We start from the raw sequence: 22,717 nt of genomic DNA, 5'->3' as shown, positions 1-22,717 counted from the left end.
CACTGTTTGCTTCTTTGAAAAGTTAGCCCTTAAACCCACCTTCTTTAATAGCATGATTAGAAAATCAAGTTGGAAGATTGGGGTGCAAGAGGAGACAAAGAAGGTAGGAACCGTGAACTTCATGAAATCAATCTCCTTACAATGATCCATTAAAAATATTGAATTGTGGGCCACACTCACTTTTGCTGACACTTTCCAGGGCCAGCCTGTCTCCCCCCACCTCCAAGGCCATGCAATGGAGGAAGAGCAGGCAGCCGTCCTGCTGTGTGACCTCTGCTAGGATATCTCATGGCAGGTGGAAATATTAAAAATCCACCAGGTGTTCCACAGAAGCCCTATCAGCTGAGGCTGAGTTGGATCAATACATCCCAGGCCACAGTCACAGGTTTCTTGGGGTATGGTGAGGATGCAGTCACTGAGTGTGACCACAGAACTCGAACCAACATTCCAAAAATAGCTTTAATCTGATTCTCAGGTCCTGAAAGAGTGAAGATGTGTCAGCACTGAATGCAGCACTGGCTACCCTCAAGTAATTACCCAGGGTTCAAGTCAGGTTTGTACAAACTGCACAGAAAATCATGCTGCCCTGTCTTCACTGCTCTGGGACCAGAGAAGCTCTATGAAAGCTAGCTCAGGTACATTTGTTGGGGCTACAATCACAATGTACGATTGCTGTAGAGTCGGATCCTTAGTTCCCCAGTGGAGAGAATATTCTAGATGCTTTCTGTTTCACCTTCCCCAACCAGTACACTTTCTGCCACTTGTTGCTTGAGTGGAAGTCCTGTTTATGAGACACGAGCTAGTATATTTGGAAGGCTATAGACACCCACAGCTAGATACTTTAAAAGTTATCAGTATATTTAAGATGTGGCATCAAAAGCTGATTAATTTCATAGTTCCCTTACCACATAGTGAGAGAAAAGGCAAAATGGCCTTGTTGGTTTGATTCTGATGGCAATATCTCCTTCTTTCCCTGGAGGCAGAACATTAGCATTTTCATCTATTACCTAGAATGACAGAAAAACCCTACTCAATGATTCAATGCCTTTTTGTTAAACAGAGAAATGTACTGAATTAAATGTTGAGAGAGAATCTTGTGTTGAATGGCAATTTTGGGCAGGTGTATCCTAAGGGGCAATGTTGAATAGTATAGCTGGAGTTAATACACCATAGGTCAAATTGCCACAGGGTTTTCACTGCAGGGGTAGGGGTGTCAATGGAAGAAACCTTCCTGTGAACTTCCCTAACATTTCTTGTTCTAGTGGAGTACCAGAATCAACAAGAGAGAGTGATTGGTAATTGATTTAGCAGGTCTTCGCTAGACCCATTCAATCAACCCCCAGGGGATTGAGTGCTGCAGTACCAGTTCCCTGGTAAGTATAGACATGCCATTTATCTTACTTCAGATTGATAGTGACCAGAAGTATCAAAATACCTGAACATCGTAAGGTGGGGTTGCCTTTCCCATAGAACCAGGTTTAATTTTCATCCCTTTGTGAAGTGAACATATCAAAACCTGTAAAATAAAATTGTATTTGTGCCACAAAATACAGCGCTTGATGTTTTATTTAGATATGAATAGCTATAACTGAAAACTTTTTGTATGATCTATTTTACTAGTAAAATTTCTGTAGCAATGTTCATTTGAAAAGTGACTCCATTGTGATTTTAAACTCAATAGGCCTGATCTTTGGTTGGTGTAAATCAACACTTCTCCGAATAAGTCAACGGAGTTACCCTGACTTACACATACTGAAGATCTGGCTCAGTGGGATAAAGTCTGCTCTCAACCATACTAGTGAAAAATTACAGATTAAATCCTTTGGGCCTCAACATTCTCTTACTTGCATTTGTTTTATACCAGTTTAACTCCATTAATTACAAAGGAGTATTTCTGTGTGAGAGAAGTATCAGTGCAAGAGAAGAACTTGGTTCAGTAGGTGATATTTGCTGTTGGCTACATTATAATGATTGTGAGCATGTAAAACTGGAGACTTTATTCCTTAAGTCCAAATCTTTCTTTGAACACATGTTTCCTTCAAGGAGGTTGATGATGCTCTACAATTCAACAGATGGGGCTTAGATGTTCTCTTGCTTAAACCTGCATAGAGCTGAAGTGACTCCATTGATATCAATAGAGATGAAGCACTATAAAAAATGGTGTGAGGTCAGAATTAGGCCCATGGAACTTCCAGGTGGTTCTTCCATTAAGAATATCAGATTGTTTACCACAGGGAACTCACTGGAGCTCATTCCTGGAAACTCACGAATCTCGGAATACATACTTGAAGCTATGACCATCAGTGCAGAGGCTATGTGCCACTATACTGCTTCCTCATACTCCAAGGCCATAGGTCTGGGTCACTGCATCTCTACCTGTTGAGTGGAGCAGGTCCAATCATAAGGGGGGCAGGAGGCCCTGGGCCTCAAGCTCGAAGGGGACCTCAAATTTAGACATTTGTTAATTTTTTGGCATTTGATAAGTTTCACAACTTGTTTTTATGCACATCCCTATTGAACTAAAATGTGACATACTCTCTCAGCTTAGTGCTGTAAATGTAAGCAAATTAAGAGATGTGGATTTGGTAAAAGACTTATTTTTTGTTAACTGATATAAATATTAATAAAAATATATTCATTCTGATGGCACGAGATTAGACCGTGATGAATGTGTCCTCTCAGATCAGCTGATGATATAAACATACCACTGCTAGTGTCCGCTGCTGGATCAGTGTCAAAAACTGGAAGTGGCCCAGGCCTCTCTGGACCTCTGAGAGGACCTGGAGTGGGTAAGGGGAAGAAGCCTCACCTTGTCAGGATCAGCATTTGTTTATATATGAAACCCTCCTGAGTGGATGTCACACACAAAACATTGTCTCCCAGACCTTGACTCGGTGGTAAGATGCAGCCTTGTTGTATTTTTGGAACATATTTAATGAATTAATTGCATATCTTATGGCCCCATTAATATCTGCTGCTGAAAAACTTGGCTGAAGGAACTCATACCACCTAATTAAATTCCTAGGCCAAAATGTTTAAACTGAGACATCTAAATCTATGTTTAGCCTCCTTAATAAACGTAGTCTGAATTTCAGAAATGCTGAGATCCAAAACTCTAGATGAAGTCACTGGTGCTGTGGGTGCTCAGCACCTGTGTTCCCTGTAAGCTGAGCACTTGGGTGGCCACCCAGGAGAGATTCAAATGCCACCAGCTGATTAACAGAGTACCCACAACAGCAGCATGTGTTTCTACTGGTGGTGTACATCTGCACACGCTTCGATGCACGTAACAAAATTTATTCTGCACATGGATGGAAAAAATTAGAGGAAATACTGCTCAGCACCTTTGAAAACCAGATTACTTTTATTCAAGGTCTATATAAGGACTGATGCTAGTTGCCTATATTTGAAAATTTGGGGCCTGTTTTCCCAAGTAAAGTAAAAAACCTACTATAAGGATTTGATAAATTATGTCATTAATTTGAGGTAGAAATAGGCTTATTAGGTGTGTGAGTGAATGAAAACGTACTGTTTCACTCTGGCCGTATCCTTCATAGATATCCATCCCTGTTTCTTTTTTCCATCTCTCCATCACTTCAGTGCTGAGTGGCTCACCTCCACTTAGGCAACGCTTCAGGCTCTTGAATTTGTATCTTAATAAATCATTGTTTAAAAGAATGATTAGGATGATTAAAGCTCATTACTAGAGGGACTTTGATTTGGTTTGGGCTTCATTCACTGCAGCTGGCATAGAACTAAAATTTCAGCCTTTGGAAAGGTTATGATAGAATAAAGTCTGGCAAAGGAAAGATCTAGGGCTGTGATTCCGTCAGAACATTGCTCAGTTGGGATGGTTAGTAAGTAATCTGGAGGTACCTGGTAAGATCATGCTGCGCCATCATGCGATAAGTTGTTGGCGTACCACAGAAAGAGGTTACAGGAAATCTGGACAAACACTTCAAATGAAAGAAAAGAAAAGTTATTTTTTAACTGTTAGTGTCTCGGAGCAGGGTTGTTTGTCTTGTGGTTGTTTGTACAGTTCCAAACACACTGCTCTATGATTTGGGCCCAAGGCACCATCACAATATAAACAAAAAAATCATAAAATAAATACATTATACTAAAAAAGGCACTGGCCTAGAATGATGTTTTGGGCTTGGTCGGGCATGGCTATGAAGAGTTCTTGTTCTTTTCTTTTTTTATCTGTATTTGAAACTTATTTGAAAGTTAACTTGCTTTTGTTTTGGATTTTAGCATTTTCCTCCATCTGTGGCAGACAAATGAGACTCCACAGTGATAGGCATAGGAGACAAGAAAGTAATAATAACTGTACTACTTAACACTTCTCTAGCACTTCCTACTCAGAGATCTCAATACTCTTTACAAAAGAGGGTAAGGAGTCATTGTTACTTTACAGATGGGGAAAGTGGGACAGGGAGATGGTGTGACTTTCCTAAGGTCACCTAGAAGCTCAGTGACAGAGCTGAGAGCAGAACTATGTTCACTGCCCTTAAGTAGAGAACTGGGAAATAGCTGTGTTATTTTTTGTGAATATGGTGCATGCTTCTGGGTGTTTGTTTATGATGAGAACCTGAAACAGGGTTGAGGACATAAAAATGGCCATACTGGGTAAGATCAAAGGTCTATTTAGCCCAGTATCCTGTCTTTTGACAGTGACCAACATCAGGTATCCCAGAGGAAATGAACAGAACAGGTAATCAAGTGATCCCTCCTTTGTTGCTCATTCCCTTTTCCTGGCAAATAGTTGTATCAAGAGCTCTTTAGAAGGACTAGGCAGAAAAGTCAAAATAATGGCACACATCAGAGCCTTTGAAAATACAACAGAGATGCTGTTAATTAGTGAGTACCCCAATACCTGACTCCACCCACACCAGAATGGTTTATTATTTCCAAGGATAAGCCTAGAATCAAAGGAAAAAAAAGAGGTTGGTTTGAGTGAGAGAGTCTGTCCAGGACAGTCAGGCTACATCTACACTACGAGTTTTCTCGGCAAACAATATGCTAATGAGGGATTCATTTGCATGAGTCATGATCTCATTTGCATATTTTCTGCCAATCTGTTTTTGTGCTGGGGATTTTGCGCCAAAACAAGCAGTGGGGACGTTTTCTTTTTGTGCAAAACCCCCTTTTTCTGCAAGATCCTTATGCCCCCAAAAAGGAGGTTTACCAATTTTATGGAAAAAGGGATTTTTGTGCAAAAAGAAAACATCCACACTGCTTGTTTTTTTGCAAAAACCCCTAGTGAAAAAACGGATCAGCAGAAAATATGCAAATGAGATCACGACATGCAAATGAGTCCCTCATTAGCATATTGTTTGCCAAGAAAACTCGTAGTGTACAGGTAGCCTTAGTGAGAGATGACAGGCAAACAAAGAGAGAGAGTGAGATAGTGCACACATGCAGGCTGTTACTTGGTTCTCTGAATGTTTGAGGTACCAACATAAATGTCCACTCTAGAGATCTGATGGGAATGCCAAGTGTAGGTAAGATAGTATGTGCATAGATCTCTGTTATTTTAAATATTTTTTCTGAGTTCTGTGCACTTTTAGACAAATAAGTTATGCTATATATAAAAAACTGCTTCTTCATACAATTACCACCCACAGGCTCCTGAAGGGAAATGCTTGCAGGTGTCTAGTCTATTGGGCTTGCTATCATCATGGCTGACAGTTAGGGGATGCGACCCAGGATTTATCTATATTTCTAAAATAAAAGCACAGCCATGGCAGCACTTTAAAGTGAAAGTGTGGCCATGGCAGGAAACCACCTATGTAAACCACCTCCATAAGGGGAGTAGCTAACAGTGCTGGGAGTCTGTTTACACCAGCACTTTGCAGTGCTGACCAGTGGGGGCCCGAGACTAGCTGCCAGCAACTGGCACCCTAGGCGAACCATGCAATCAGCGCCCACACCCCCAAACCCCAAGGGCAGATCCTTGAATTTGGCACCCCATTTAACTTGGCACCCTAAGCAACCACCTAGTTTGCCTATATGGACGGGCCGCCTCACTTGCTGCCCTCTGAGGAAGGGGTGTTTTTTTTACACCCCTAAGCCAGAAAGTTGCAGTGCAGCAAACTAGCAGTGTAAACTTAGACTCTGTGGAGACTAGTTGGATTGCAAGGTCACTTGAAAGGGATGCACTTGAGGGAAGCAGTCTCAAAAGAGGCTACTAACCAGGGATAACACTTACTACTAGAGAACATTGCCTCCCTCATAGTCTCATGATTTTTATGAAAAGTTATTTCTGATACTCTTCTTTTTTTATCATCAGCTTTGCACATATCAGTTATGACTGAAACCACATCATGATGTTTTTAGTCTTACATCCAGGACGGTTGTTGCCTCAAATTGCAGCATATGGCGTGTAAAGATACATGCACCCTGAATCCATGTAGAAAAGAAGCAGCTATAGGCAAATTTTACCCAGCCTGGGTCAGACAGGCCCCATAGGACATCAGAGGGATTCAAATCCAACCAAAGCCTGATAATAATGACAAAAAATATCATAATGAAAAACATTGAATCGAAAAACAAAGTAAATGTACAAAAGGAGAGCTGATGAATTATTTGTTGTGAACATAGTTCTTTTTTTGTTCATAAACTAATCCCAATTCCTATAAGTGGATTCCTTAGTAATAGTTATACTGTGAGTAGTTGAATGCTACCATTCCTGTGAGATGTTTCCCAACTATTTATATAATTTATTAATTATTCTTTATACTTGTGTGATTGCTCACCTAATTCACATGGTTTTGTTTCAGCTTCTTGACAGGAGAACAGATATTTCTGATCCTCCTGTTTAAAAAGTAACTAGACATATTAAATAGTGAATAAGTAGGGCTGGTCAAAATTTTTTGAATGAAACATTGCCTATCAGAAAAAAGTTTAATCAAAATAAAAAATTCTGTATGGATACGTTTTGGCAGAATTAATTTTGGCTGAATTTTCCATCAGGAAAAAAATATTTGGGAATCCCATGATATGCTGTAGCATATCAGCCACATGAAGGGACTGTGGTGTGTCACAGAATATTGATAGAAATGTAGCCGTATTAGTCTGGGGTAGTTGAAGCAAAATGCAGGACAATGTAGCACTTTGAAGACTAACAAGATGGTTTATTAGATGATGAGCTTTCGTGGGCCAGACCCACTTGCTTCACAGAATATGTCCATCAAGGGAAGAATGAGGATATAAGGGACCTGAAACTACAATTCCCATGTGGAACTCTAGTGTTTAAAGCAGATGGAGGGCGTAATGCCATCCAAGGTGAATTATTTTGATTTGACCATCTTGAAACTTTTTTTTTTAATTGAAAATGTGAAAATATGGAACACTGAGAATTTGTCAAATCAAATTATTTTGTAACTTTGCCCCACAAAATGTTTGGATATTATGACTTTTCATCCAATTCAACAGGAAATGTCAAAATATCAGAATTTCCCACAGGATAGAAATTCTGTGGCTTTATCATCTCTACAAATAATCTATTCCTGGTATGAATAACCATATATTCAGGACTTTTTATATATTCATTTTGTGACCATGGGTTATTAGAGCAACAAAGTATTTTCAGTAGATACCTTCCAGTTGAGGTCATTCCAATACCAAAACTACTGTGAGAATGTTCCACCATTTTGGGGTAACCTGTAGTTCCACTGGTAAAGTAGATAGTCATTGGTTCTTGACTCTTTGTCTTAATGGTGTCATGATCATCATGTGCATCTCTTCAAAATAAAGATGAAAGGACATAAGAGTGGATAAGTTTTCAACAAAGGAAACTTCAGTTCCTATTTAGTTTGCACTCTAGTGCAGGCATTCTTTTCTCTTCCCAAATTAAACTGCCTATGCTCTCATTCTCAATTATCACTGACCAATAAGATTTATTAGATCAATTCTGACTCCAGAAACACATACAAAACACCCTTTACATTCGATGAGCACTAAGGGCCTGATCCAGTGCTCACTGAAATCAATGGAAAGATTTCTGTTGACCTCAGTGGTGCTGCTGTGTCTGTGTATATCTGGAACTAGAGTTCAGCACACTCCTTCAGCAGAATGACCCTGTTGTGTTATCATTAATCTTTTCCATACTTCTTAATTTTTTAATTTGTATTATGTCTTAGAATGCAGAATTGTCAGGTAAATGAGGGCAGAAATGGCTCTCAAAAACACATGCAAGATAAGAATTACCTGAGTTCTGAAACTGTTTTTTAAATGAGAAAAGGTTTAATACAAAGCTGGACATGCCCAAATGTCCATCCGGATGATTAGCTCACTGAGGTAAGACATACTCACTTGAATAGTTTCTTGAAATCCAGCCACCCATCCCGGCTTCCTTCGGATACTATTAGCCTGGTTTTTAGAAACTCGCATTTGGACACAATTGAGTCCACTGCAGGTGCCAGTGTATCATTGGTAATGATGCATTTGGCCTTAGAAGCTTGAAGTCTATAGAAAATGTCATTAGCTGTCAGCATAATTGTTGCTGGAATATAGATAATTCCTAGAGGTGCAACAAACAAAAGTTTAAAAGTAGCTGAACATATTAAAATACTTGAGCCAGAGTCTAGCTAGTGCAAGTCCATTGGCCTCAACAGAGTTGTGCTAATTTACATTAGCTGGACATCTGGCCCCTTGTACTTACCCTTTTGTGGTATGCCTTGGGATGCCATTATCTACCATAGCCTTTGAGAATCAATTCTCACACCAGTGCCTCTTCAGACTTACTCCTAGTGGTAGCTTATGACCAGGAGTAGAGTTAGGCTACATCAGACTGAAGTAGAGCATCACTGAAGCAAAAACCCCAATCCAGTCTTTCACCCTGAGTTCTTCCATTTTTAATCTTTGCAGAAGTATTTTCTGGGAGAGAATATATTATTTTGCTGCCAATACTAAAGCTACAGTGTCCCCTCTTGTGGCCCTATGAGGATCACAAGTCATTTAAACTATGTGCCTCGACTTCCTCCTCTGTAAAATAAACTCCTTTCTATTAATATTTTGTCATTAATTTTGATCTATGTTCAATTCCCAGCTCTGCCAGAAACTCCCATTGTGACCATGGACAAGTCACTTAATTTCTCTGTACCTGTGAAATGGAAATAATACTCCTTCCTTTAGAATAGGGGTGGGGAATTTCTGGCCTACAGGCAACATGTGCTTCATCAGGGTTAGCTGCAAGATGGTTTATTTACTGGGCGTCCACAGGCACAGAACCCTGCAGCTCCCAGCTGACGTGGTTCAACATTCCCAGCCAATGGGAGCTGTGGGAAGTGGTGGCCTGGGATGCAGGTTCCCCACTGCTGCTGTAGAGAGACAAGGTGGGTGAGATATTATCTTGTACTGGACCAACTTTTGTTGGCAAAAGAGAGAAGCTTTTGAGTTTACACAGAGCTCTTCTTCAGCTATAAATAAATTTGAAAGCTTGTCTCTCTCACCAGCAGAAGATGGTTTAATAAAAAATATTACCTCACTCTGTCAAACTATACTGTTACATTCAGCAATTTTACAAGACTGTAATAAATTCTGTACAAAGTATGTCTTGTAAGGTATCATTTGAAATGTGATAATCTACTCAACATTAGTTACCTAATAAAATATGTATGTTGACATGGAATATAAAGTTGTAAGAGTCTTCTGTTTTGTATTGCTATAACATGTTCCAGAGTCAGAAAAGCAGACTGAAACCAGTTATTCAGAGACAAAGACACCCAAACACAAACTGTCTCTCTCTTCTCCATCTCTACTCATAGCAGCTACAAAGCTTGAAAGACAAAGAAAGCATCATTGAACTAGGGGAGGGATGATCCTGGCTAAACAGGAGCATATCAGCCAGTACAGACTGCTACAAACATTTGGGCTGTGTCTAGACTGCAGGGTTTTTTCGAAAAAAAGTAGCCTTTTTTTTCAAAAAAACTTCACCTGCGTCTAGACTACAGCCACGTTCTTTCGAAATTAAATCGAAAGAACGCGGCGTTTCTTTCAACAGCAGTGCTCCTCATTTCACGAGGAAGAACGCCTTTTTTTGAAAGTGCTCTTTCGAAAAAAAGTGTTCTTGAATGCAAACAGGGATTTTTTGAAAGAGAGCATCCAGACTGCCTGGGTGCTCTCTTTCGAAAAAGCGGCTTGCTTTTTTGAAAGTACTGCTTGCAGTCTAGACACTCTTTTTCGAAAGAGGCTTTTTCAAAAGTATCTTTCAAAAAAGCCTCTTTTAAAAGAGGCTTGCAATCTAGACGTAGCCACGGTGAAGCAAAATCTTTTTGCCTTTAACTTCACTTAGCTTGTTAAGTAAACTGTTAGTTGTGTATAATTTTTATTTCTTTTGTAACCAGTCCTGACATTTATGCATCACTTCTTGTAATCATTTAAAATCTAAGAACTCTTCCTTCAACTTCCCTTAGTCCTTGTGAAATGAAGGACTACCATGAATCAGAGAAAGAAGTCCTCCAGATTCACATTATTTCAAAATTAAGGCTTGTAGTGTAGATGCACACTATGCTATTTTGGAATAACATCAATTACTGCAAAATAATGCTACTGTGTAGACATACCCTAAGAAACAAAGGGTTGTGTATGAGGGAAAGTAATGAGCCTGGGCTGGGAATGGCGTCTGTCCTATGAGAAAGACCTTCAGTTTTAAGATACAAGCAAGAGCAGTTTGTCTACCAGAAACTTTGCAACCTAAAATAAAATTTAGAGTGAGATTTTTGTAAGCCAATTTCTTTAATGTATTAAGCTTAGTATATGTGTTTGCTTTATTTGCTCAGTAATCTGCTTTGATCTGTGTGCTATCCCGTATAATCACTTAAAATCTAACTTCTGTAGTTAATAAACTTGTTTTTTTAAATTCTAAAATCTACTTTGTGTATTTCATAACTGGGGGGAAGCTGTGTATATCTTCTTTGATGCTGAGGGGGTAGATTTCATGATCTTACGCATTATAGATTAATATGCATTGCAAGACACTCCAGATACCACTGAGTGCTGGGCAATTCCCTAGCAAAAAGCCTTTCTATGAAGCACTAATTTCAGTACCGGTACTATTCTGCAGCTGCATGTCTCCCTAACTGTACGTGTGTGCAGTAGGACAGGGTGAGGGAGCCTAAGTAAGAAGAATGCATGGGTTCAGTGAAACACCAGCTGTCATGATCATGAGGGTTAGCTAGCAGCCTGGGAACTAAGGGGTTAACTTTACTTAAGTCAGGTAGATTCAGCCAATAGGAATGTAGGTAGGAATTTCAAACTGAGACAAAGGAATTTTGGGTTTTCCCTCTCCTTTATCCTAGGCAGTTTCTTTCCATCTACAGAGGGGGACAGACAGAATGTCTCCCTCCAAGAAGAGACTCTTCACTCTTCTGTAAGTAGCGTAAAGTTTAGATAAATCCGTTAGGTTTTATTGTTTTATGGTTTGAGAAATGGGATCTGATGTTTGTGCATTTAAAAATGCTTTTTGCTCTCTTTTGTAAATAAGCTCCTGGCCCATGGTGGGTTTCTCCTCCATGGCTATGTCTAGACTACATCCCTTTTTTGTAAAAGGGATGTAAATTAGACGTATCACAATTGCTAATGAAGCGGGGATTTAAATCTCTCCCGCTTCATTAGCATAAAAATGGCTGCCGCTTTTTTTCCACCCGGAGCTTTGTCGGAAAAAAGCATCAGTCTAGACGCTGATCTTGCGGAAAATAGAGCCTTTTCCAAAAGATCCCTTATCCCTCTATGAAATAAGGGATAAGGGATCTTTCGGAAAAGGCTTTATTTTCTGCAAGATCAGCTTCTAGACTGGCGCTTTTTTCCAACAAAGCTCCGTGCGGAAAAAAAGTGGCAGCCATTTTTATGCTAATGAAGCGGGGGAGCACTCACAGAGCTACTCATTATGATGCTCCCAGCAGCTGAGAATGCTGTGGAAAAACTCAGAGGGAATCCCAAGATGAGCCGGGATCAGCTCTGCCTTCCCACAACATTGTGCTGTGGGATGCTTACCCACATTGCTTTGCTCTATTTGTCAACAGGGACCAACACGGTTACAATACTAGGACCTAGTTTAATGGGGTCTGGATTTCAGTTGGGATCTGTAACTTTACTGAAATGCAAATAAATGTAGTCATCTATTATTCTTTATACCAACCTGTTCTCATGCAGCCTACTGTTATCAACCACAATTCTGGTATTCGTGGTAGCATCACAATAACTCTGTCTCCCTTTTTCAGACCACATGCATCGGAGAGTACGTTGGCTGCTTTTCTGGATAGAAATCCCAGCTCCTCAAAACCCCACCGCACCTCATTGCCTTGATCACCTACCCACCAAAGGGCTGGAATGGAGGAAGCTCTCTCTCCATTCTGGTAAAGACAAGAAATTAGGAAAATATATAAACAATGCAACAGTCAGAAGCTCCAATGCTTCAAACACACACTTGATTAACTTCAAATAGAGGTGCAGTCTTTTTGACTTCAGGAGGCCTAACCCTGTGCTTACAAGTAAGAATGTGCATAAGTATCTGGAGGCTTGTGGGCCTATAACCCAAATCTAATATGTATTTGTTAATCAAGTGCATTGGAAGATTTGCCTTCCATTTTCTGAGCTGCCCTAGCTATGCATAATGATGCCTTGTTACCATTTGAAAAGTGCAGGTTTAGGTCAACCTGTGGGCGGGTTTATCTCTGCACATGTTTTGCTATAGATCATAGTCATGGTATTGGAAAAGATCTGTCAAGCTATTTATGTTATTGCATAATTCCAACTGTACAAGGTCCTTATTCTGCTTCCTGTAAACATGGCCCAGAACACATAGATTAGGTGTAAACTACACTCTTTTATCAGAAAAAGCTCCGCAAATTGCACTCTGCAATTTGCGTAATTTTTTCCAATTGCTTTTCTGGAAGAGGCTCTTCTGCCATTTGGTCCCGTCTAGACTCCCTGAAAGAGCGCTTTCGTTCTTCTGCAAAAAAAAAGTGGAAGAGCAAATGCGTTCTCTCGATGCGGTGGAGTTTTCCCGGGATACTGGAAGTATTCTGGAAAAACCTGCCAGTCTAGACGTACCCTATAATGAGGACGATGTACATGATTGTTACTTCTATTGCAGTAGAACTTAGAACTACTGTACTCAGCACCTCAGTGCAATGAGCCCACTTGGTGAACAAGAATCGATCATCATATGAAACTGAAATTCATGCACAGAGAAGTTAATGAGAAATACAAGCATTTTTTAAGCAACAGACCATTACAAGTAACATATTCAGGTGAAAATATACAGCAGGTCCAATCATGATCTCCCTGTTAAGATAAGAATGTCAATGGCTGCAGGATAAGGCTTAGTGAGAGCATAGAAGTCTCTAACATTAATTCTGATGGTCTTAGCCCCTCTTATTTAAAACATACAATTATTTATTCTTTTGACATTTTTAAACCTAAGTTTCCTTTGTAACTATTTTTATGCAAAATAGATTACTTCTCCTTAATTATCATTATCCCCTGATAAAAATACTGAATTTAGACATTTTCTGAATGCTTGATTCCAATTATCATCTGTGATCCTGAAAAGCACAACTAACATGTGCATAATTAAGAATACGATCGTCCCACTGCTTTCACTACGTACTGTTTGTGAAGTTAAGTGTGTGTGTCAGTATCTATAGAATTGAGGTTAGGCAGGAGTTCAGGAAAGTTTTTAAATTCATGCTTAATTTTCAGCCATTTGACTTAACTAGGATTTCAGAGTTTATCTAGATAAAAATGCTTTCCTGAAGTAGGACTCAGGAGCAGAAGGCTGGGCTTGAGGTTAAGTCACAGGACTGGGATTAAGGAGATAATGTAGGCTTTTTTCCCCAGCTTTGCAACTAACTTCTATTATGATGTTGGGCAAGTCATTTAATCTCTCTGGATGGCTACGTCTACACTGGCATGATTTTCCGGAAATGCTTTTAACAGAAAAGTTTTCCGTTAAAAGCATTTTTGGAAAAGAGCGTCTAGATTGGCAGGACACTTTTCCGGAAAAGCACTTTTTCCGGAAAAGCATCCGTGGCCAATCTAGACGTGCTTTTTCGCAAAAAAGCCCCGATCGTCATTTTTGCGATCGGGGCTTTTTTGAGGAAAACACTACTGTGATGTCTACACTGGCCCTTTTCCGGAACAGTTTTCCAGAAAAAGACTTTTGCCCGAATGGGAGCAGGATAGTTTTTCCGGAAAAGCACTGATGATTTTACATTAGATCATCAGCGCTTTTCCGGAAATTCAAGCGGCCAGTGTAGACAGCTGGCAAGTTTTTCCGGAAAAGCGGCTGATTTTCCGGAATAACTTGCCAGTGTAGACACAGCCGATGTGTCTACACTGCACCCAAAGCTTGAAATAAGCTACACAATTTGAGCTATGCAAATTGCCCCGCTTATTTTGAGTCAATTTCGAAATTGCTTATTTAAATTTTGAAATAACCCGCTATTCCGAAACATCCCTTACTCCTTGTGGAATGATGTTTACTGGACATCAGAATAGCAAGACTGTTATATTTCAAAATAATGGGCTTGCTATAATATATGGGATAGCTATTTCGGGTTACCTCTGGTGTCAGTGTAGACATAGCCTCTGTGCCTTAGTTCCCTATCAGTAAAATAATATTTCCTTTCTCAGTCTTTTCTACTTATGCCCTGATCCTACAAAGACTCGCACACATAAATGTAAATGTGATGTGTGGATCTGGGGGACACTTTAGGATATTATGAATACCAATATTGTAAATTGGCAATGAGTTGTGCCAGATATGCCATGCAAGATTTCAGCAAAAATGTTATAATTTGCCAAATATGATAATCTTGTTTATCTTGTAGCACTCTAGCATTCTGAGTTATAGAAATGTACGTATGTCTGTATTTCAAAACTTAGGCTATGCTTCTAGCTGATGTCTACAGACAGTTTCAGCACTTCCTAGTTTGTTTGATGGCCCAGTAAGGACCATCAGCTATACCAGTGGTCCCCAACATGGTGCCCTCAGGTGCCATGGTGCCCGCGGGGGCATATGTGTGCGCCTGCCAAGTGCTCAGGGCTGGCCCCACCCCGGGTGCGTGGTGCATGCGCAGTGCCGGCCCCAGGTGCGCTGCGCATACGCGACGCCAGCCCCGGGCGCATGGCACATGAGGAGTGCTGGCCCCGGGCACGCGGCGAATTGGCCACCCTGGCCCCAGGCACGTGGCAAATTGGCCACCTCACCCCCAGGCGCACGGCTATGGGGGGGTGCTGGCCCTGGGCACGTGGCTCTGGAGGGCGCCGGCTCCAGGCTTGTGGAGAATGGGTGGCCCCACCCATGGCCACACGGTGCATGGGTTTGCTGGCCCTAGGCACATGGCTCATGGGGGTGTGGCGTATGCGCAGCCCCGCCCCCGGGTGTGTGACTGTCCCCGCCCCCTGGCACCCGGCAGTTCCAAATGGTTGGGGACCACTGAGCTATTCAAATCACCCATTGAGAGAAAGTAAGGGATACACTTTGATATAGTATAGCATGCAGGGGGAGGCCTATGTACAGAGGCTTTCAAGCCATGTGCTTGGCACCTTGTATTTGAAACAAAGGAAGCACAAGCTACCTGGCAAAAGACTATAAAAGGCAGCTGCCTCTTCTGTTGTTGGTCTTCCTTCCTGCCTTTTATCTCTGGAGTAATCGTTCTACAAATAAACCTCTGAAAAAAAGGACTGAATGAACTGTCCAAGCTGTACATGTGTTCCAAAGGAACTTTCAACTTCAAGCCAACAAACTCATCAATTGTTATGGACTCTGAAGTCTATGTATGCATGTGACAGCTTTACTATTTAACTCTCTCTTTTTGTTCTTTTTTTATCTTAATAAAACCTTTTGTTATAGATACTAAAGCAGCCATGGCCAACCCGCGGCTCACGAGCCACATGAAGCTCTTGCACCCCAAAAGTGTGACTCGCGAAGCTGCTCCTGTGCCCCCCTGCTGACTTGCCCCCCTCCCCCAACTCCCTGCTGGCCCTCGGCTTTCCTGTGCTTACCGGGTCAGAACTACGGGGTTTTAAAAAATGGTGCCCAAGATGGTGGCTGTCTTAAAGGGGCAGCCTCCTTTTTAAAATTAAAAAAAAAATTGTTTTGTTTTTGCTCGACAATTCTATTCTTTGGAGAGGTTTTTTTGCTTGACAATTCTAGTACGGCTCTTTGCATTTTTTCTGCCGCTGTTTTGGCTCTGTTTGTTAAATGGGTTGGCCACCCCTGTACTAAAGGACTGGCTGTCAGTGTGGTATTATGGGTAAGAAAAGAGCCAAATCTGAACTGACTTGGTATGGAGGCAGGCCCTTTAGGGTCAGAACAACATTTTGAACATGTGAGTAAACTTTTAAAATAACTTCTCACTGTACTGGACCTACATGCTGATGGGAGCCAGAGAACTGGCCGGCAATAAAGTGGGCTGTGTGATTTCTTTTTTGCTTTTTTGTAACCAGTGTAGGGGATGAGAAGCACAGTCTGTGACTAGTTGGGGATTTTAACTTCAGTGTTAGCCATGGCAGCAGGGATCGGGCCACCCCTGCACTCACTGGCAGTAGCAGGAAGCAGAGCAATCCAGTCCCGGTCTGCTCTGCTTCCCCAGTTCCACCCATGTCATTTGCAGGGAAGGGGCAAGGAGAAAGGGATGGAACCACCCCCTTGCACTCACCAGTGGCAGAAAGTGGAGCATTGTGTCTGGGAGCTGTCAGAGTGGAAGAGGATGGGGCTGCTCCCAGGCACTGCTATGTGTGTGTCAATGACCCCATCCTCCCTAGTGGTGGTTTGTGGTGTAAGGTGTCCCACCACAGAGTTGGGAGTAAGACACGCCTCGCCAGAAACCCTGTGGCTGCGACTACACTGCGCATTGTTGCACAAGAAGATATGCAAATGAGGCAAGGCGATGAATATTGCCACACCTCATTTGCATACCTAATGAGCTGCCATTTTTGTGGCAGGGGCTTTTGTGCAAGAAGGAGTTATCTACACTGCTCCTTCTTGCGCAAAAAACCCTCTTGCGCAGGAGCCGTTCTTTCTGAAAATAAGCGCAGAATGGGTCCTGCGCAAGAGGGTTGTTTTGTGCAAGAAGGAGCAGTGTAGACAGCTCCTTCTTGCGCAAAAGCCCCTTCTGCAAAATGGCAGCTCATTAGGTATGCAAATGTGGCACGGTGATATTCATCGCCGTACTTTATTTGCATATCTTCTTGCACAACAATGTGCAGTGTAGACTTAGCCTGTGAATTAAAGATTCCCGAGTGGCTGCCTCATTGCGGCTGTGTGCTCTGGACTAGCGCTCCATGTGCACCCACGTGCACAGGCTGCTGTGCAATCCCAGGCCGAGAAGGCTGGGCAAGGAGCATGCAGACCCTCACTGCTCCCTACCTCCCCTCATGTGTGTTCAGGAAAAGTCATGGAACTCACCTGATGGGCCTTCCTCGGCTTCATCCGATTCCTGGGTGACATCCCGAGAGGGGGTTGCTGGCTTCAGGGCCAGGATGACCTCCTGGTTGGCAGGCATGGTGTAAGTGCCCATAGCTGATCACAGCCAGCAACATGTGTTTTATTGGTAGTGCACCTCTGTACATGCCTTGGTGTGCATAACAAAATTTATTCTGCACACAGATGGAAAAACATAGAGGGAACATTGCTGACCTCTCTCCCAGGATGCAGTAGAGCTGGTCAAAATAGGGGCAGGTCTGGGGTTCCGTCCTTCAGCAGGAACTGTGCTCCCAGGCTTTCATGTAGGCCTGTCTTTGCTCTTTCACCTTCATGCGCACCTGCTTCTGGGTGCATGTGTCCCTTCTGGCCCAGAGTGTCAGTCATTCGGCTGTAAATGTCTGCATTCCTACATCTGGTGTGCAGATCTTGAAGGTTTGCCTCCTCTCCCCAGACCTCAATGAGATCCAGGATCTCCACACCAGACCAGGAAGGGGACCTCCTCTTTCTGGGCAGGGGCTTGGGAGCTGATTTCCGGCTCACTTGCAGCCATGGCGGGCAGTGAGAGCATGGGCGTTGCTCATGATGGCAGCAAAAGCAGTCAAGGCTGCTGCTGCGTGGCACAGGGCTAGTAGAGCTTTCCTTGTGCCACAAGCTTTTTCCCTGTGGCTTCAGCTTTAAGGGCTCCAGGGGAAGAGGAACTATAGAATTCTGATGAGCGTGGACAGAGTGGCCCCAGGGAAACTGTGAGAAGCCCCGGAGACCACTTATTTTGAAAATAGATCTTTCAAAACAGGCATTATTCCTCATGAAATGAGGTTTACAGATTCTGGAACAAGAAGCTTATTTCGATGATATTTCGAAATAATGGGCTTGCTGTGTAGACTCTCACCTTATTATTTCAAAATAACATTAGCTACTTGAAATAACGTTGCAGTGTAGACGTGCCCTTATTTACATGACACCCTTGAAAGTATCATACAGAAGGAAAGTATGAAAGGATCATCTCTTCCTATACACTGATATCACATGTTTTATAACTGATGATATAACACCAGACAGAAATGAAAGAAAACATCAGAACTAAGGAGACCAAACATGTTACCTTTTCCATTTGACTCCATTTGTCCAGAACATCACTTGCAAAATTAAAGTGCTCGGGCAATTCTTTATAGACGTTTGGTGATTCATAGCCAGAGATATTTTGAGGGGCAAATCCTCGGCAATGTTTGCTGAAGAATCTACACAATGACTTGGGTGTCAAAATAGAATTAAAAATCTGGCGCTTAAGTAAAAACGTCATGGCCCAAAAACCTTGTCAGATTTCTTTGTTTAGATTATATAAACATCTCAGTAGAATATTCTTTGAAGGGCTTTTTGACCTGCAATGAAATTATTTGCATAATCAATTACAAGATCTAGGTCAATAGTCTGATCTTTGTCTCACGGGAGTACAGGGCAGAAGTAGGAGAATAATTGTGCTTAATACCATGATATTTCCCACAGACACAAATCCTGGCCCCAGAGGAAAGCCTGGTCAGCTAGGCTGGGCCCTCTAGGGCTTCCAAAGATGGTATTCACCTCCAGGTGGTGGAGTGGCAGGAAAACTCTTTCTCACTGCTGCAGACTCAGGGATGGCTTGTCCTTTAGATCTCAATGTCACCTCAATATCAGTATTTACAAATTTATAAAAGGGCATATTCACAGCCTCACTTATAAAGTTATTTTGAAGTGTCAGTGGACAAAGTCACCTTGAAAAACAGGAAATCACAGCGAACAGGGGCTAAGCACCCCTGTATGGGTTCATCAAATCCCCTTTCTTTACGCCATATATTTTAAGTGTCAAGTTCTTCTGCAGAACATCTATAAGGCAGGGGAAGGATTTGCACCAAAAATAGCTTTTTGATAACACAAGTATTGTGGATAACAGTCATGTTAAACAATACTTCTTGCTCATTTAGGACATTTAGATTTTAAATACATTACCTTCTAACTATCACTGTCTATGATATATATAATCAGCTACTCTTCTTTGAAGGTTATTCTTTCTCTGCATCTAGGATTATAGCAGAATGAAATAGAAAATATATAGCAGCCTGGAATTTGTTCTGCTAGTGCCAAAAGAAACTCAGATGCTAGAGTTTCAACTTTTGTTCTAAATCTAGAACCCATAGTTACAGGTGAGGTCTAAATTTGATAAACCAGGTGTTTCCATCCCCAACTGTGTCTCTTCCAGTGGCACATCTCATTGAAATTCTGCTAATATGGGTTTTCTTATAGTTTTCCCACATTGTAAGATTAATATGTCTTTATTAAAATTATTTTTATAGGTGAACTAGTTAGGCTCAAACAGGATATTTTATATGTCCCATGTTTCGATTCAATTATTTTAAAATAAAAATTATTTAATAAACAAATAAAAAAATCAAGCAAGCAAACAAAAACTCACCTATATCCAGTTTTGTAATATATTTTTTCTAATTTTCTGGAGTTTAGGAAAGATGCTGAATTTGCAGATCATTTGCCAGTTACTCACTTTCCACAGATTGAAATGTAACGCACTGAGAAGAACAGCAAGACTATGTGGATACTTCACCTATGGATCTATTAAAAGTTTTAGAATACAGAAGTAAATATTAATTTTCATTTTGAAACAAATACTTTATTTGCAAAGATAACATCGGTTGCAAATGTTGTTTTTAAATAGGTAAACAGGTGTTTCTCAATGTTCTAAAGAAGATTAAAACATTATTTACAGTTCCTGATAAGGTCATCCTTGAACCCATATGAAGGGGGGGGGGGGGGTGGTTATTAATCTAGTGTCAGGAGAAGATTAGAAGGGCCTTACCTACCCTGGAATGGGATGACCTGATGCTGAGCCACTTTGAGGAATTTGTTCATCCTCATTCATATTCAGTGAACCAAACTGAACTCATATTGCTGAAGCAGCTGTACACTTCCTCATACGGGGCTCATGATCCAGCTGCACGTATATAGTCCTCTTATGACACTTGGCTGCTGATTCAGCCTAGAACAACGTGGCTGAAGTCTGCCGTTTGTCAGGATAGATTGTCGCTGTAAAGGGTGAGCTAGCTTAGGCTGACTTCCTCACAAAGTTGCATTATCCTACATTAAATCTGCATTAGAATTGAGAAGCTGAGCATTTCCTGGAAAGAAAACAGGCTGCTACCCATTCCTGGCCTAGTGTTAAGTACTGCAGCTCTTATATACCCTTTGCTTGGAGCCTTGGAGTTTCATGTATATACCCTTTGCTTAGTTCAGAACCTGAGCCCATGCAGATGGTCAGGACCAGAGTACTAGATCTTCTGAGAGATGGAATATTGGCACTGAAACAGCTTTTGCATGTATTGCAGAGAAGGTGGCTGTTCCACCTTTGGATGCCCCACAAACCCAGACTTGCTACAGTGCTGGGAAAATACCCTGTCTAGTCCCACTGGAGAGGTTGTAGCTGAATATGACCTGGATATGGGACTTAAGAGCAATTTAAGAAGAACTTCATATATATTGAAACACCAGGATCTATCCAAGCCATTTGTTGCTGAGGTAGATGCTTCCAATTATGGCAGTGGGTCAGTACTGTCACAACTACAGACGTTACTAAGCATTCTCTGTCCATAAGAGATAGCTACTTCTACTTCAGAAAGCTAAGTCTTATGGAGCAGAACTACAAAATCTATGAAAAAGAGTTGCTAGTCATCATAGTTATCTTGAGGAGTGGTGTCACAACTTGGAGGGTGCTTGTTTTACCATTCAAGTATTCACCAACCACAAAAACTCTCAACACCAGCAATGTGCAAAAGTCTCAACCAGCACTATAATCAATGGTCCCGGTTTATGCTTTGAGTTCCATTACCCACCCGGAGGCCAGAAAAGCAAACACAATGCAGTCTTGCAAAACGGGGAGTGCTACCAGAACCCTCCACCATACTGAAGCCCCACCACTTTGACAATGTATTAATAAACATGGACCTGTTAGCTCTTACAAAATCCTCCCTGTCGAGCAACTAAAACTGGTGACTAAACAGATGTCTCCCAACTGAACCCAACCCAGATTTTTCTGTTAAGAATGGGCTACTTCTGTTCCAAGGCTGTGTTAATGCATGTGAAGGCCCACTCTGCCTTTCAGTTCTCTGACTATGACTCACCTTTTGGCCCAACAGTTTGGATTTCGTACGCTTATGAAACTTATCACATAACATTTCTGGCGGCTCCAACTGCATGCCTCTATGAGACCGTACATGGATTCATGCAAAGTATATTGCTGTATGAAGCATGCTAGCCTCCTGGATCCCCTGGTCTCTCTATCTACTCCTTCACAAGCCTAGGAATCTCTATCTATGGATTTTATTATAGAGCTCCCTAAATCCCAGAACCATACCATCATATTAGTAGAAGCAGATCTCCTTTCCAAGATGTCCCACTTAGGCTATGTCTACACTGGCCCCTTTTCCGAAAGGGGCATGCTAATTTTACAGGTCGTAATAGGGAAATCTGCAGGGGATTTAAATATCCCCCGCGGCATTTAAATAAAAATGTCCGCCGCTTTTTTCCGGCTTTTAGAAAAGCCGGAAAAGAGTGTCTACACTGGCCCCGATCCTCCAGAAAAAAGCCCTTTTCCGGAGGATCTCTTATTCCTACTTTGAATACACTGGCCCCTCACTCTCGACCCACATCCCTGGGCATCCCCGCCTCGCCCCACCCCCGCTGTCCAGGGGCCAGTATCTGCAGGCCAGCCCCCCCAGACAAATTCCTTCGGGGTCTCCCTTGAAGAGCTTGGTGGCCTGGTTGGCCTTGCGCTGGAGGTTGCTGATGAAGATGGGGAGTTATTATTTCAAAATAATTTTCCTAATATAGACATGCCCTTAAAGAGACAAGGTGGTGAGGTAGTATTTTTTATTGGACCAACTTCTATTGGTGACAGAGACAAGATTTTCAGCTCACACAAAGCTCTTTTTCAAGAGTGGGAAATGTACCTTAAATCTATACGGGTATGTGAACACTTGTAGCCTATTTCGGAATAGGGCTGCAAATGTAGGCATTCGGAATTGCAAATCAAGCTCGAGATTTAAATATCCCGCGCTTGATTTGCATCTTCCTGGCCGGGCGCCATTTTTTGAAATTTACAAGCCCGGAATAACTGCCCGCGTCTACACGCGGCAGTGAAACGGGCGTTCGAAATAAAGCCCTATTTCGAACTACCTGTTATTCCTCCTGCAATGAGGTTTAACAGGTAATTTGAAATAGGGCTTTATTTCAAATGCC

The 22,717-nt window shown here is 41.8% G+C and overlaps 1 protein-coding gene across 6 annotated transcripts in view; it reads right to left on the bottom strand.

The window, feature by feature from the left end:
• The window catches only part of LOC102445731 (acyl-coenzyme A synthetase ACSM3, mitochondrial-like), a 43,898-nt gene that overhangs the window by 3,863 nt on the left and 17,318 nt on the right, over positions 1-22,717 (bottom strand). For 2 of the 6 annotated variants that reach the window (XM_075899415.2, XM_014573668.4), the window contains exons 2-11: positions 19,884-20,038; positions 18,540-18,816; positions 12,143-12,356; positions 8,317-8,524; positions 7,602-7,745; positions 6,346-6,502; positions 3,877-3,956; positions 3,530-3,653; positions 1,436-1,516; positions 906-1,007 (exon numbers count right to left, since the gene is read on the bottom strand). In XM_075899415.2, the coding sequence (XP_075755530.1) occupies positions 906-1,007; positions 1,436-1,516; positions 3,530-3,653; positions 3,877-3,956; positions 6,346-6,502; positions 7,602-7,745; positions 8,317-8,524; positions 12,143-12,356; positions 18,540-18,737 (1,308 nt within the window). In that variant the 5' untranslated portion in view covers positions 18,738-18,816; positions 19,884-20,038. Of the gene's footprint in view, positions 1-905; positions 1,008-1,435; positions 1,517-3,529; positions 3,654-3,876; positions 3,957-6,345; positions 6,503-7,601; positions 7,746-8,316; positions 8,525-12,142; positions 12,357-16,670; positions 16,873-18,539; positions 18,817-18,923; positions 19,096-19,420; positions 19,486-19,883; positions 20,039-20,286; positions 20,510-22,717 lie in introns of those variants that run through there. The other 4 variants (XM_025184695.3, XM_075899417.2, XM_075899418.2 and 1 more) reach the window with 4 other exon arrangements.

This window comes from Pelodiscus sinensis, chromosome 15, assembly GCF_052426305.1.
Source record: "Pelodiscus sinensis isolate ZL-2025 chromosome 15, ASM5242630v1, whole genome shotgun sequence".
In the NCBI taxonomy this organism is placed as follows: Eukaryota; Metazoa; Chordata; order Testudines; family Trionychidae; genus Pelodiscus; species Pelodiscus sinensis.
The sequence above is the reverse complement of the archived record's forward strand: the minus strand, read 5'-3'. Positions and strand labels throughout refer to the sequence as shown.